Source organism: Mesocricetus auratus, unplaced genomic scaffold (assembly GCF_017639785.1).
Source record: "Mesocricetus auratus isolate SY011 unplaced genomic scaffold, BCM_Maur_2.0 Super-Scaffold_100014, whole genome shotgun sequence".
NCBI lineage: Eukaryota > Metazoa > Chordata > Mammalia > Rodentia > Cricetidae > Mesocricetus > Mesocricetus auratus.
In genome coordinates this window covers 30,105,551-30,119,506 of record NW_024429197.1, presented here as the reverse complement: position 1 = coordinate 30,119,506, position 13,956 = coordinate 30,105,551, and the positions used below count along the sequence as shown (strand labels likewise).

Here is a 13,956-nt window from a genome sequence, read left to right as displayed (position 1 = left end):
GCTAGGCTGGCACCTTACTAACTGAACTATATCCCCATGCCCACAGGCAGTATGATTGTCACCACTGGATATTGTGATAGAGGTGAGCTCCGAATACAGACAACCTCACTGCAGAATTCACGCTCTTCCTAACTACCATTTTGTCCTGCCTCTCTGAGGTCGTGCCTCATAGTGTGAAGAAAGTGATAGAAAAGTCAGTGACATAAAACCCTTCCTCATAACTGCATGAGAAAGGACTTAGAACTTTGTCTTGTGGACCCTGGACTCTTCCCTTCTGTACTCCTCCTTCCCACTTGCCTTCTAATGGGTTCTGTGACCAACATGGATACGAACATGAAGAATTAGTTGTCTTCTGGGATGGTCTCAACCATAGGATGGAAGAGCATCTCCTGATGAGTACCATCTAGAAAGCCATCAAAGATCTCTGGGAGAAAATACATACTCAGAAAAATCTAAGGAAGCAAAACACCTTTAGCCCAAACAGACCATCTCCTATGACCAGAACAGTGCCTGGTCCAATTGTCATAAGAGAGGTGTCATCCAGCAACTGATGGAAACAGATGCAGACCCACAGCCAAAATTAAGCACAGTTTGGGGAATCCTGAGAAGAGAAATGATTGTAGGAGCTAGAGGGGTCAAGGACACCACAAGAAAACAACCAACCAACTAACCTGGATTCATAGGGTTCATAGACTGAACCAACAACGAGGCAGCCTGCATGGGACTGACCGAGACACTCTGTATATATTACAGTTGTGTAGCTTGGTCTTCTTGTGAGACTCCTAACACTGGGAACAGAGGCTGTCTCCGACTCTTTTACAGACTTATACATAAGGAGTTGCTCAGTTTAAATGCAACTTGATGTGCCATGTTTTTGGCTTTTTTGTTTTGTTTTGTTTTGTTTCAGTTTTCTGAGACAGAGTTTCTTTGTAAAAGAGCCCTAGCTGGCCTTGAATTCACAGAGATCCACCTGCCTCTGCTTCCCAAGTGCTGGGATTAAAGGCGTGGGCCACCACCACTTGGCAATATTTTGATGACACTCAGGCAAGACCTGCCCTTTCCAAAACAGAAACAGAGGAGGAGTAGATTGGGGGATGGGAACAGAGGGAGGATGGAGAGGGGGAAGGGACCAAGAGGAGAGGGGGGGAGGAGAACCTGAGGCCAGACATTAATAAATGAATAAATAAACTTATCTTTAAGAAAGTATATCATATGACTAGTATCCTTTTAGAATACTGCAATCTCGGTAAACTACATTTCTTGGGCTTCTTCATATTCACTCATGCAAAATTGTACCTATTTCAGAGTTTTTATGAGGTATGTAATATAAATGCAGTGTCCCTGATGGATTTGTCAACTTGAAGAGGAGACTCAATTGAGAATGTGCCTCCATCAGACTGCCTGTGGGCAAGACTGCAGGGCATTTTTCTAAATTGATGACTGATAGGGGGAGGGGTCGTTCATTGTGGGTGGTGCCACGTAAGCAGAAAATCCTGGTGGTGTAAGAAATCAGCCTGAGCAAGCAATGGAGAGCAAGCCAGTAGGCAGCACTCCTCTCTGCTTTGCTTCAGTTCCGCCTCCAGGTTCCCTTTACAGCTTCTTTCAGCAATGAAGTGTAACCTGAGACAAGTATAGAGACAAACCCTTTCCTCCCCAAGGTGCCTTTGGTCATGCTGTTTGTCACAGTAGTAGAAACTGTAACTAGGACATGCAGTACCAAAGGAAGACATCAGAGAGACTCAGGTGACAGCTATAGCCTTTGCTTTTTCCACTAAACACTTGGGAGGCTTTCCAAAACAATGATGCAAAGAGAAACCAGGTACACAAGTAGTGTGACAGCTAGAGTAATTCCACAGTAGCAAGCATAACCACAATCACCCTCCAGAATTACACAGATAATACATATAAATGTTACTGTGTTAACTATCCTACCTGCAAGCTTTCAAGATTCAGTAGAAGTCAATCTTTAGTTTTTGTTTTAAACATAATGGTCAAATTATATCCCAAATATTTATCTATTAATATGGACTTTCAGAAATCTGCACATCAAAGTGCCAATCAGGAAGAATCTGAAGATTTGGCACCATTTTTTAAGTGCATATGCAGAAAAGAGCTACTACAGCAAACCTGAAGACAGTTCCTTGGGAAAGTCACAACAAACACCTCACTTACCTCAGAACTGAGTCTGAAAAGGGTTCAAAGCACCCAACAGGAAAGAGTGGCTCACTAAGCCTCTTGTGTAAACAACATGGTCTACATTTAGAGTCTAGAATGGTAGGAGTGTCTACTTTGAACTCTAGTAAGAACCTGGGGACAGCGAGTGTCTCTGGCAAGCTTCCTGGTAAACAGCAGTTCTCACACTCGGTTTGTCACTGTGGGCACGGGGCACATCCTATAGGATTTCACTGCAGAAGACTCGGAAATGCTTCTGGGTTCTAGTGCTGCTTCTGTGCTACTCGCTTTGATGATGCAACTCTGTGACTAAATGCTATGTCCTATCTGTCCTAGCTAGCCTAGCTGTGGTCTAAGAACTTTTGGCCCAGTACACACATTCCTTGCAAATCTCCGAGAGTAATTACACTTACTATCTACACAATTCAAATTGATATTTTCCCCTTTATGTCAACAAATGAGTTAACTACACATTTGAAATTCTAAAGTCTCAGTAATTCTGATACAGAAAATTAAAAATATGAATCATTTAGAATTATAGAAAGAAAATTCAAGTTTCCTGCTCAGATTATAAACTTAGGGCATTTAGTTTTCATCTTCTAATTTCTAAACAGTAAACTGATTTTTCTCTAAGACTTTAAGATTATGAAATATAGAGCTGGAGAGAGGGCTCAGTGGTTAAGAATACCGACTACTCTTCCAGAGGACCAAGGTTCAATTCCCAGCACCTGTGTGGCAGGTTCACAACTGTCTGTGACTCCAGTTCCAGGGGATCCAATACCCTTATACAGACATATGAAGGAAAAAAAAAACCCAATGCATATAACATAAAAACAAATAAATCCGTAAAAAGAATATGAAATATAGAAGACCAAATGTGCCAAAAATGGTCTGTTGTTAGGCACATATCATATCTTTTCCACTGCTGAACCTGTGTGGGCCTTTGTGACTAACTCCACTAAGAGAAAATGTATATACATGAGGGGCTGGAGCAATGGCTTGGCAGTTAAGAGCATTAGCTGCTTTTCCAGAGGTCCTGTGTTCAATGCCCAGTAACCACATGATGGCTCACAACTATCTCTAGTGGAATCTGATGCCCTATGCTAGCATAAAGTCATACGTGCAGATAGAGCACTCATATGCATAATAAAATAAATGAATTTTAAGACAGTTATATGTGACCTCCAACACTGCAACCTGCCTTGCTTTCTTGGAGTCTACTACACTGTGAGGAGGTCTGGGCAACCACAAAGACAACAATATGAAAAGGAACTGAACTCTACTCCCCAGCGACTTTACAACTATGGAAGTAAGCCATCTTCAAAGTGGGTCCTCCAGGGCTAGAGAGACAGCTTAGCTTAAGAGCATTTACTGCTCTTCCAGAGGACCCAGGTTCAGTTCCAAGCACCCACTAGAACTCCAGTTCCAGGGGATTTGATGCTCTCTTCTGATCTCAGTGGGCTCTTGCATGCATATGGTACATATGTACGTACATACACACACACACACACACACAGACACACAGACACACAGAGAGAGAGAGAGAGAGAGAGAGAGAGAGAGAGAGAGAGAGAGAGAGAGAGAGAGAGAGAGAGGTCTTTAAATCTTTAAATAAAGAAAAGTGGATCCTTCAGCCCCCAGTGAAGCAAACACAAGGATGGATGGATGAATGAATAAGGGACAAGTCATGGGACTTGTCCACATTACACATCTATTTATGCACAAAATAAGTAACTAGAGTTACTTTAAGACTCAATTTTAAGGCGGTTGTTATAGATTGATACCACTGGTATACTTTCATCTATAGAATGTAGGGCTGGGGACATAGCTCAGCTTTACAGGAAACCTGGGTTTGGTCCTCAGCACTGCTCAAACTGGGAATGTCTGCACACTCTCGTATACCCAACACTAGCAAAGCAGAGCACAGGTCACCAACTTCATCCTCAGCTCACTGAATTTAAGGACAGTCTGGGTTACATGTGACCCTACCTCAAAACAAAAACAAAAATTCTAGCACAACATAAACCTAGCACTTCTAATTTCTATATGATAAGATAAACTACTTGGGGCTGGAGAGATGGCTCAGAGGTTAAGAGCACTGGCTGCTCTTCCAGAGGTCCTGAGTTCAATTCCCAGCAACCACATGGTGGCTCACAACCATCTGTAATGAGATCTGGTGCCCTCTTCTGGTGTGCAGGCATACATAAATGCAGAATGAACATTGTATATACATAACAAATAAATATTAAAATAAACTACTAAACTACATTTGATAATTTTCCCTCAAAATGTTTTTTCATATATGCTATCTTCTAGGATATTCTAAATCAGAGCTCATTTGCCTTTTGAAGTGCATGCAACCTACACAAGCACACAGCCTCTTAAATGCTTTATCAGCCACCATAAGCTATAGATAGCTAGTCTATTATCTTGTACAGCTGATCAGGATTATCTAAAGCAAGTATCCAGCAGTCCTGCACCAGAGACTTAGGAAAAGGGCCCACTGTGATCCCACATAAACCAGATTCTGTGCACACGGTGACAAGTGCAAGGGCTATTACTAACTTGTTTAAACACATAAGCACGATCAAGATCTGGAAATATGTCATTGAACTGAGCAGGAGCAACTCATGATTTGGGGTAACTTTTGACTAGAATTATGAACTCAGGTATTTTTTAAACCATTCATACTTTTAAAAAGATCAAAGATTAAACACATTTCCACATACCCACATAAATTCTAACATACAATCTAAGTCTTCTGAGATTCAGCAAATAGGGCTGTGATAGAAAATCCACTTTAAAAAAAAACAAATAATGAATTCGGGCTCTTTACTCATACTGTAACAACCACAACCACAACAAGTGAAACACTGCTATAAACATAAGAGACAAAATAAAAACACACAAGTAAATTCTTTATGATCATAGACAGCAGAGATTCTTCTGAACACAAAAACTTTGAGAGGACAAATGAAAAGGCAGGTGCTAGATGGAGAAGGGGCCCTCATCAGAACTGAAAAGGTCTAGAGCCTTATTCTCTAACACCCAGAACAGTAAGAAAATCCAGTTTCTATGATATTTTGTTATCAAAGTGTGAGCTGATGAAGGCAAGTGGCAGGTGAGTCCCCGAGGAAACAAACTGCTCTCACACAGAAAACGCAGGTCAGAGAGCACAGCACACCATGTAGCTGTAACCAGTGATGCAAGGGCATGAAGAAAAAGAAAGCAGTGTGACACAGAGACTTTCAGAGAGTCAAGACATTTTGTGTGGCAGAAATCTGAATGAAGTGAAATAAGAGACCACCCTGGTGGACATCTGTGAGAGGAGCCACCCAACAGGAGCAAAGGTCCCGAGAACTGAGGAGAAGCTTGCCTCCTCCAAAGAGAAAAACAAAGGCAAAATAGGCTGGTTATCGAAACTGTGATCAAGCAGAGGCAGGGGATCAAAGAGCAACGACGGCTCAAATGCTATAGTGCCAAGTGATCCTTTCCACGTGTGAAGGAAAGACGTCTGAGCAGGCAACCGATATGATGTACACTGAAATTAAGTGCCAACATGTTTCAAAGCCCTACTTGTCTAAAAAAAACATGGTATTTGGTAAAACTTCATTCTAGAAATCTATGAAAGTATAAACGACTCCAGAATACCACTATTCATTCTAAAATACCCTCAAAAGTAGATCTGTCAACCTAGACTAAAACATTAAAGTGTGGAAACTAGTAGAAGAGAAACTGAATAATCTGAACTGTAACACAGTCCAAAGGCAGAGAACATCAAAAACCCTCTTGATGAGACCAATAAAATGGTGCAGCAGGTAAAGGTGCTTGACACCAAGGCAGAGACAGAACCCCGCATGACATAAGACTAAATGCAAGAGGATCAACTCCCACATGTTGCCCTCTGACTGCTACACATACAATAAATACATCGTGTAATGAACTTCTCTTAAGGAGTACCTAAGAAGTAGACACTAAGCCAAGGAAAGGCTACACACCAAGTACAGCTACCCAAAGTTGTGAATATCTTTCATAGACTACAAAGACTGGCCCGTAAGTCTAAACTGTATTTCCTCTGGCACCACACTAGATACAGTTTTTGATAAGTGTGTAATTCCTCCCTCCCCTAATATCTACAGGTACTTTCCATGCAGTCATGTAAATTTAGGTCTGAGAAAAACTAAACCAAAACCCTTAGTCTATATTTCATGCCTCCAACCCTGTCCTATGCTACTGTGTCACTAACAATGGAGGTAAAAAAAAAAAGAGATTCTATAATTGGGCAAACAAAAACATGTGAATGAGTAAATAAGACCACTGATTATTTTCAAGCCTGACTGCTAAGCTGTCTACCTACCTGCTTCTAACCTCTAGATACAAACAGACACACAGACGTCAAGTATAATAGTGCATGGAAGGCTTTTTACCAAGTGCTTATCCTCAAACATATTTCTCTTTCTGGAAATTCCAGGCCTATATATTGGAGCATACCCAAAAAAAAGTTTTTATAAAAGCAGATAAATATTAGTATTTAGCCCACAATTCACTACCCATTTTGTTCCATGGATAACAACAACTAATGAGTGGTTCACCAATGTAGTTCAGTATCCTCTCCTCCTCTAAAATAAGCAAACAAAAAATAAAACCTGTGTCAAACACCAATTTCGAAAATATATTTATTATACACTTTACTATGTATAAGACAAATAGCTGTACAAAAGTTTAATTCTTGATTTCTAAGAAAAACTTATGTAAAATATTTAATAAAATATAGCCTCCACTCCAAGCTGCAGACATAGTAAAAGCAAAAAACGAGCGCTTTGCACGTGCTCCCTTCTTTCCTAGCCACCACCAGAGACTATCACTGGAAAACAGGCGAACAGACAGATGTGTGTGTGGTAACATCCAAACTCAGTAGCTATCCAATAAAATATAGAATCCCACAATTTGGTTTACTGTTGAAAGGTAATGTTTCAGAACCAAGTTTTGTGCCTACTAAAGAAAAATTCCAAAACAATTTTTTTAAATCATAAATTTTGAAAGGAAATAAAAAGTAAAATGTACTTACTTTAGCAATCTGTAGTAACACAATGCAGTGTTTAATTGATTCTACCATGCTCTATAAAGACAAAACACTGATTTTAGGATCTTGCTGCAAATAAAATAGTTATATGATATTAGAGCTTAAAATATTTTTAAAAATCAGTTCAAATATACAAAGAAGAAATGTCTACACATCAAATACTCTCTTCTGTGTATCTGATGAGTCCTGATTTGCTGACAGTGTGACAAGGTATTTATTAGCAATTCTATCATTCACTAAGGAATATCACACTATCAAGTATATCAAATAGTATCTAATATTTTTCTCTCAAAGAGAAAGAAAGATATGTGAGTCTGACTAGCCTTCAATTCTTTAGATCAACAGCAGCAACACCAATGTCAATTCCTAAAGCATGACACAGTACAGGATCTGGTCACAATACTCAGATCTGAAATATTATTTTGCCTATTTAAAAAATACTTTTCTCAAGATACAAATATCATTAGCAGTTTATTGGATAACATCAAAGGGCGGTGCACTAAGGAAACTCAAATCGCACTGCATTTCAGAGTGGAAAGTGTGTTCAGGTTGAGTTTCCCTGATCCTTGAAGTTCCAAGACTCAATTTCAGGTGTAAGGGAGTCAAATTACAAGCATCAGCTGAAAGGTAAGGTATTTAAGAAACATAAATGGATCCTGTGTTCAGACTTGAGTCCCCTCATCTATTTATCTTAGCTATGCATGTGCAAATGATCTATTAAACATACTTTTAGTACCAAGTATCTCAGATATGGGATACTATTTTTGTTGTTGTTGTTGAGATAGGTTCTCAAAACTGTTCCAGGCTGGCTTAAGACTCACTAAGTAGCTGAGGCTGGTCTTTACTCCTAACCCTCTGCCTGCCTCCACCTCCCCACAGCTTGGATTACAGGTATATGCTACCATGATAACAACAACCTCCCATGATACCACTGAAGCTAAGACTAGAAAACAAATAAAATGACACATGGGATCAATTTCAACCACAAGGCTATTAAAGTCCGTGGCCCATGACTCAATTCTTAAACACCCTCATAAAAATCCACAGAAATGAAGACACTGCTTGTTCTTATAGGCAGCAGTGGGTTAAAGAAGAACACTTAAAAGCAGCTTCTAAATGAAGTCGGAGTTTAATACATAACTTACATTTGTTGTATCTTTGAGAGTTTCAACTTTCTGTGAAAAATAAGTTTTAAATAGAAATAATGAGAATCACAAAGAGGTACATACTGTTGTTTTTAGGGATTAAGCATTTAAAGATTTTTTTTTTACTTACAATATTCTGAGTTAGTGTAATCAAGTTAGGAAGGAAATACCTTTTTTGTTATATTTTAGTCTAAATCCAATATTTAAATTTAAAATTCCAAACATTTTATGGATAGACACTCATAAAATTCATGCACTTCAAGACTTGTAGGAAAGTATGAAACATTCTTATACCTTCCCTGAAAACAGATTTTATATTTATTACAGACTTCATGATTTTCCAAAACTGTTCAGCCACTGTTAGTAGGAAAACAAAACAACAATAAAAAAAAGTGCTGCACCAGCAACAGGGCAAGAAAAGAGAAGATGTGGTACCTACGAATACCCACAAATGCCCACAGAAACCAAACAGAGGGCCAGGTGCAAGCAATGGGCTATCCCTGCCACCTGCTCATTCTGGGTAGTTCTCTCCAGCTAAAGTGACCTCTCGAAAACAGTAACTTTTTGTTTTCGTGTTTGTTTTTTGAGGCAGAGTTGCACTGTGGAGCTCTGAGTGTCCTGGAACAAACTATGTAGACCAGGCTGGCCTAGAACTCAGAGATTCTTCTGTTTCTGCCTCCTGAGTGCTGGGATTAATAGTGTGAGCCTCCAACTCTTAGAAATGTAATAATTTTCTACCTTCAACACATTATATATAGAGAAGAACTTACTCCCAAACATCTAATACTTGCAAGACAGAATTATATTAAAATCTGAATATCATCCTTTATTTAATTATCAAGCTGTAACTGAAAATTTACCAGAAAACACTACTTGGGGGCACATTACAGTAGTATATAGTAGATCAATAATATTGTTTTGGGGGGTTGGTAGGTTTGGTTTTGTTGTTGTTGATTTTGAGATGGAGTCTCACTATGTAGTCCTCACTAGCCCCAATCTCACAAAGCTTCATGTGTTGGGATTAAAGACATGTGCCACCATATCTTATTTTGTTTTGTTTTATATAGAATCTTGCTAGGTAGTGCAAGCTGGCCAAGAACCCCTGATCTTCCTGCCTCAGCTTCCCCAGAGCTAGGATTCTAAGCATGCCTTAACCCCCCCCGCCGCCTACTTCAACAATATTATTAATAAAATACTGATGTACTTTCATTACTCTTCAAAAAAACTTTTCAGTTTAAAAATTAAATAAAATTATGGTTGTAGAAGTTACCTTTCTTTGTTCATCATCTTTACAATTTTGAAGCTTGTCATCAAAAAGCTACAGGGTATGAAAAAGACAATTTTAGTATCAAGATATTTTATTACACTGTGTACACTTACTAAACAGAAAAGTAATCCTTAGCTGCTAAACATATGCATTTTTAACACAGCATAAAATCTTTTCAAGGCTCTGTATCAAATCACATTCTTGTGTGTGAATGACTGTGAAATTTTAAGATCAAATGCTATGGTAGGATTATCCCACCCCCCAAAACCCACCATAATTTCTTTCTATATGTGCAATTCAGGCGAGTGTGTGCACATGTGGAGGCCAGAGGAGCATGCCCAGTGTCTTCCTCTCCCACTCTCCACTTTGATCTCTGAGTCAGGAACTCACTCAACCTGTTCTGGGTAGGCTAGCTGGCCAGCAAGCTCCCAGGTTCTGTCTGTCTCCACCCTGCAGTGGGTGTGGTTATAAGCATGTGTGGCAATGCTTGGCTTTTTACTGAGGAGCTAGCTAGGGATCTGAACTAGGGCCTCTTGCATTCCTAGCAAGTGCTTCTACTAGCAGGGCCATTTCTCTATCTCCAAAACCATGACTTTTTGAACTGTCTTTTTCTTTTATGTATGTAGTGTACATGTATGTACATTTGTGTGTGTGCATGAGCATTCTATATGGAGGCCAGAGAACAGTGAGTGTCTTCTTCTATCATTTTCTAACTTATTTCTGTCTCAACAAATCTGGAGCTCACATACCTGACTTGATGTGCCCAGAAAGCTTGAGGTATCGCCCCAAGATGGGGTTACAGACATGTACTCCTGTGCCCAGGTTTTACATGAGTTCTGGGAAACCAAACTCAGACATCATGCCTGCACAGAAAGCACTGAGCCAGCTTCCCAGAGCCTCCACAAGACTTTTTATTTTTTGTTTTGAAAATAGGGTAGTAGACTACAGAGTTAGCCTCAAATAGGTGATCCTCCTGCTTCAGCCTGAGGGTTAGGATAATAGACAAAAGAACTCCAAGTTTTTTTCTACTTTGTCTTCTAAGTTAATGAGCTTCTTTTTCTTCCTATGACCTATCATTTTAATTCAAAGAGAAATAGTCACCCTACCAAAATAGAAATAAATAAAATAGCATAAAAAATGAAAAGGAGGGGGAACCCAAGTCTTACAACATCGTATGTATCTCTTCCTCAATAACCAAAAAGTATAGAACATAAATTTTATCAACATAATTAGAAGACAATATTTTTTTTAAGGAATCAGCTTTAAAAGTCGTGGGAAAGCCACGAGGGATGTAACTACCATCAAGCAACTTCTTCTAAGTCCAGCTTAGCAACTTTGCATCAGAACAGCATGCCATACCTTTAATTGTTCTATCAAGATCTGCAGGTAAGCGTCAGCCTCTGTAAGTTTCTTATCAAAGTCTTGGACACTAGGAACAAATCCCGAATCCAAACCCTAGAGGAAAACAAAGTCAATGATCCAGCAGTGCCCAAGCAACATGTGTTGTTACAACAAACTCTTCATCCTTCACAAGTGAGTAATTCCAACTTTCAAAACAGTGTATTTACACAAACAGGTTTATTTTACTACATTTTCCAAGACAAGTACTGGATCAACCTCACTCTCACCAATCACATGTGCTGCTGCTCAAAGGGTTGGTTCCCAGTCCTTTCAAAGGGTTGGTTCCCAGTCCTCAAAAATCATTCCCCCAATCCCTCACAACTGGCTCCATTTTCCACCAGAGCCACAGTCATTTAGCTAAGAAATATGAAACCTCCTAGACGATTACCTATTTTCCCCCATTTTTCCCTGTCCCCAGAATCTTTGTGCTCGTTTTTAAACTGCATTTATTTATTGTTGGAGCTGGGAGCTCAATGTGTGAGGAGGCCACAGAGGACAGCTTGTGGGAGTCAGTTTTCTCCCTCTACCTCACAGGTCCTGGCACCTGAACTCGGACTTGGCAGCAATTGCTTTAACACACTGAGCTAACTCACTGGTCATTAACCCCCACCCCACCGTTGGTTTCTCGAGACAGGCTTTCTCTCTGTAGTCCTGGAACTCCCTCTTGCTCTGTAGCCCAGGCTGGCCTCGAACTCACCGAGATCCACCTGCCTCTGAACAGTATTGAAATCAAAATTCTTAACCCACTTCATCAGCTCAGAAGTTTTCCACCCTCTTTTTTTATTTTAAAAGAAAAATTTAAAGAAAGCTGAGCACGGTGACACACATCAACTGTCATATCACTAGTGAGGCTAAGACAGGAGAATTACAAATTCACAACGAGCCTGGGCTAGAGAGTCTCACAGCCTTTTCTAAGTGCAGCTCCTGATTCTTCTCCCCTAATCAAGGTCTCTATTCACTTTCAGCCTTGGCATGACCACTACACCCACGACAGGGTGTAAATATTTATGTATTTAGAGGCCCCACTTCTCAGTTTGAAAGTCTAGCAATGGCATATCCTACTTTTTGTACATCTACATCTCAAGTTCCCAAAAGACCATAAGCTTCCTGCTTTAACTCTGTTCTAAAGAAATTTTGAGTTCTTAATCATCTCTGACTAAAAGAACAAATCTTAGCTGTAAAAGATTAAGCACTCAGAGAGAACCACATTCCCAGCCTATGGTGTCTACCTGCACACCCAGCTGTCTGTCTCGAGAACTACCACCATCCACTTTCTAAGCCAACCACAAAACTGTTCTAAGTGGTTGGCAGATGGTGTAACTCGACAAACTCCTACTGCTCCCTGTCTTTGACCAACAAATACTGCTTATTTTTATATTCTCCATTTGTGTGAGCTGACACTAAAGCTTATTTGATATTATAGCAACATCCCACCTGGGCACACGTAATACTTCATTGTTAAGGCATGACATAACATAACTTCAAAACATCACACAGAGATGACAAAGCATGGGCTACAATCCTAGTCCCAACTGTCTAACTCAGATCACCTCATCTCCTTTTCTCTGCCTCCTGTTACTAGAGCAGCAGCTACTCCATCTACTTAACACCATCATGTTACTACTATTTACCACTGTTCTTCTCAAACTAAAACTGACATTCTGACACGAAATGCTAAAATTTTTATAAAAATTGCAACCTGTAATGACTATGGGAAAAGCCAATTTATCTTGTAATTATTTTCTTTTTCAAATTTAAAGCTGATAAAACTTGCTTTACTTGCATTTTTAATGCATGTAAAGAAACTACTTGAAAAATCCATTCCCAGTAAATGACATATATGAAAAAAGATCTAAGAAAAATTATAATCAGTGTATTCACAAGCTATATAATAACAAAATTATAGATAAACACATTATTTTGGGTTTTATTTGTTTTAGCACAGGGTCTCACTATGTACCCCTGGCTGGCCTAGAACTCACAGAGATCTGCCTGTGCCTGCCTCCAAAGAGCTGGGATTAATTGTGTTGGGCCACCACACCCAATTACACACTTTCATTTTAAAAGATATCTTAGAGAACTTATTAGAAATGTCTGCTAAGCATAGAAGAGTTCATACATTGCATTTGACAGGGAGGACAGTTCCTTTTGACACTTGAGACAACACAGGAAAACATGGATGCTTGGCTTTTGTTTTGCTTTGTTTCGTTTCAAGAGTACTATGGCATAATTAGCAATGATTTAACTATCAAGGCTCAGCTAACCAGCTAATACACTGTTCTCATTCAATAGTTTAAAAGATCAATTACACATCCAATAGTGAATAGAAGGCTAGTGGGAGAGGAAAGGTCATTGTTAAGAAATTTCCTCTTCTAAGTTCATTTAGAACTATCACTGCCAGAAAATCAGTTAGTGAAACTCTTCTACAGAAGAGAAACACATTATTTAAACTTCAAGTCTAAACCCCACCTCAATTAATTCTTAAGAAATAATCTTGGATCTCTGCGTCTCACGGGGTTCTCCTCTCAGTCCCCTGGACACTTTTCCACAACTTCCCTCCATCAACAGAATAAATCCTGGGCTTCACAACCTCAGGTTATGGAATGCTTATGGGGAGGTTTGTAATGGTGGTCATCAGACTAAAATCACAGAACTGGCCTAATCGCCCTTGCACAGCAATCCAAAGTCGTAGGTGTGCTTTAAAAAGAGAGTTAATTTATCTACAACCAATGAAATAATGTGTACAAATTTATCAGTACCATGGACAGGCAAGTGACAGTAAATGACACGTTTCTTAAAATGACTAAGAATGCACTAGAATTACCCCTAGTCTCACCATCTATCCTCCCACTCAGACATTAGATGTGATGTCTCTGAGTTGTCCTGTC

General features: G+C 39.5%; 1 protein-coding gene across 5 annotated transcripts in view; it reads right to left on the bottom strand.

Moving 5' to 3' along the window:
* The window catches only part of Osbpl9 (oxysterol binding protein like 9), a 129,234-nt gene that overhangs the window by 31,105 nt on the left and 84,173 nt on the right, over nt 1-13,956 (bottom strand). For all 5 annotated transcript variants that reach the window (XM_013114891.3, XM_005072121.4, XM_005072122.4 and 2 more), the window contains 4 exons: nt 11,027-11,122; nt 9,671-9,718; nt 8,401-8,430; nt 7,241-7,291 (listed from right to left, as the gene is read on the bottom strand). In XM_013114891.3, the coding sequence (XP_012970345.1) occupies nt 7,241-7,291; nt 8,401-8,430; nt 9,671-9,718; nt 11,027-11,122 (225 nt within the window). The remainder of the gene's footprint in view (nt 1-7,240; nt 7,292-8,400; nt 8,431-9,670; nt 9,719-11,026; nt 11,123-13,956) is intronic.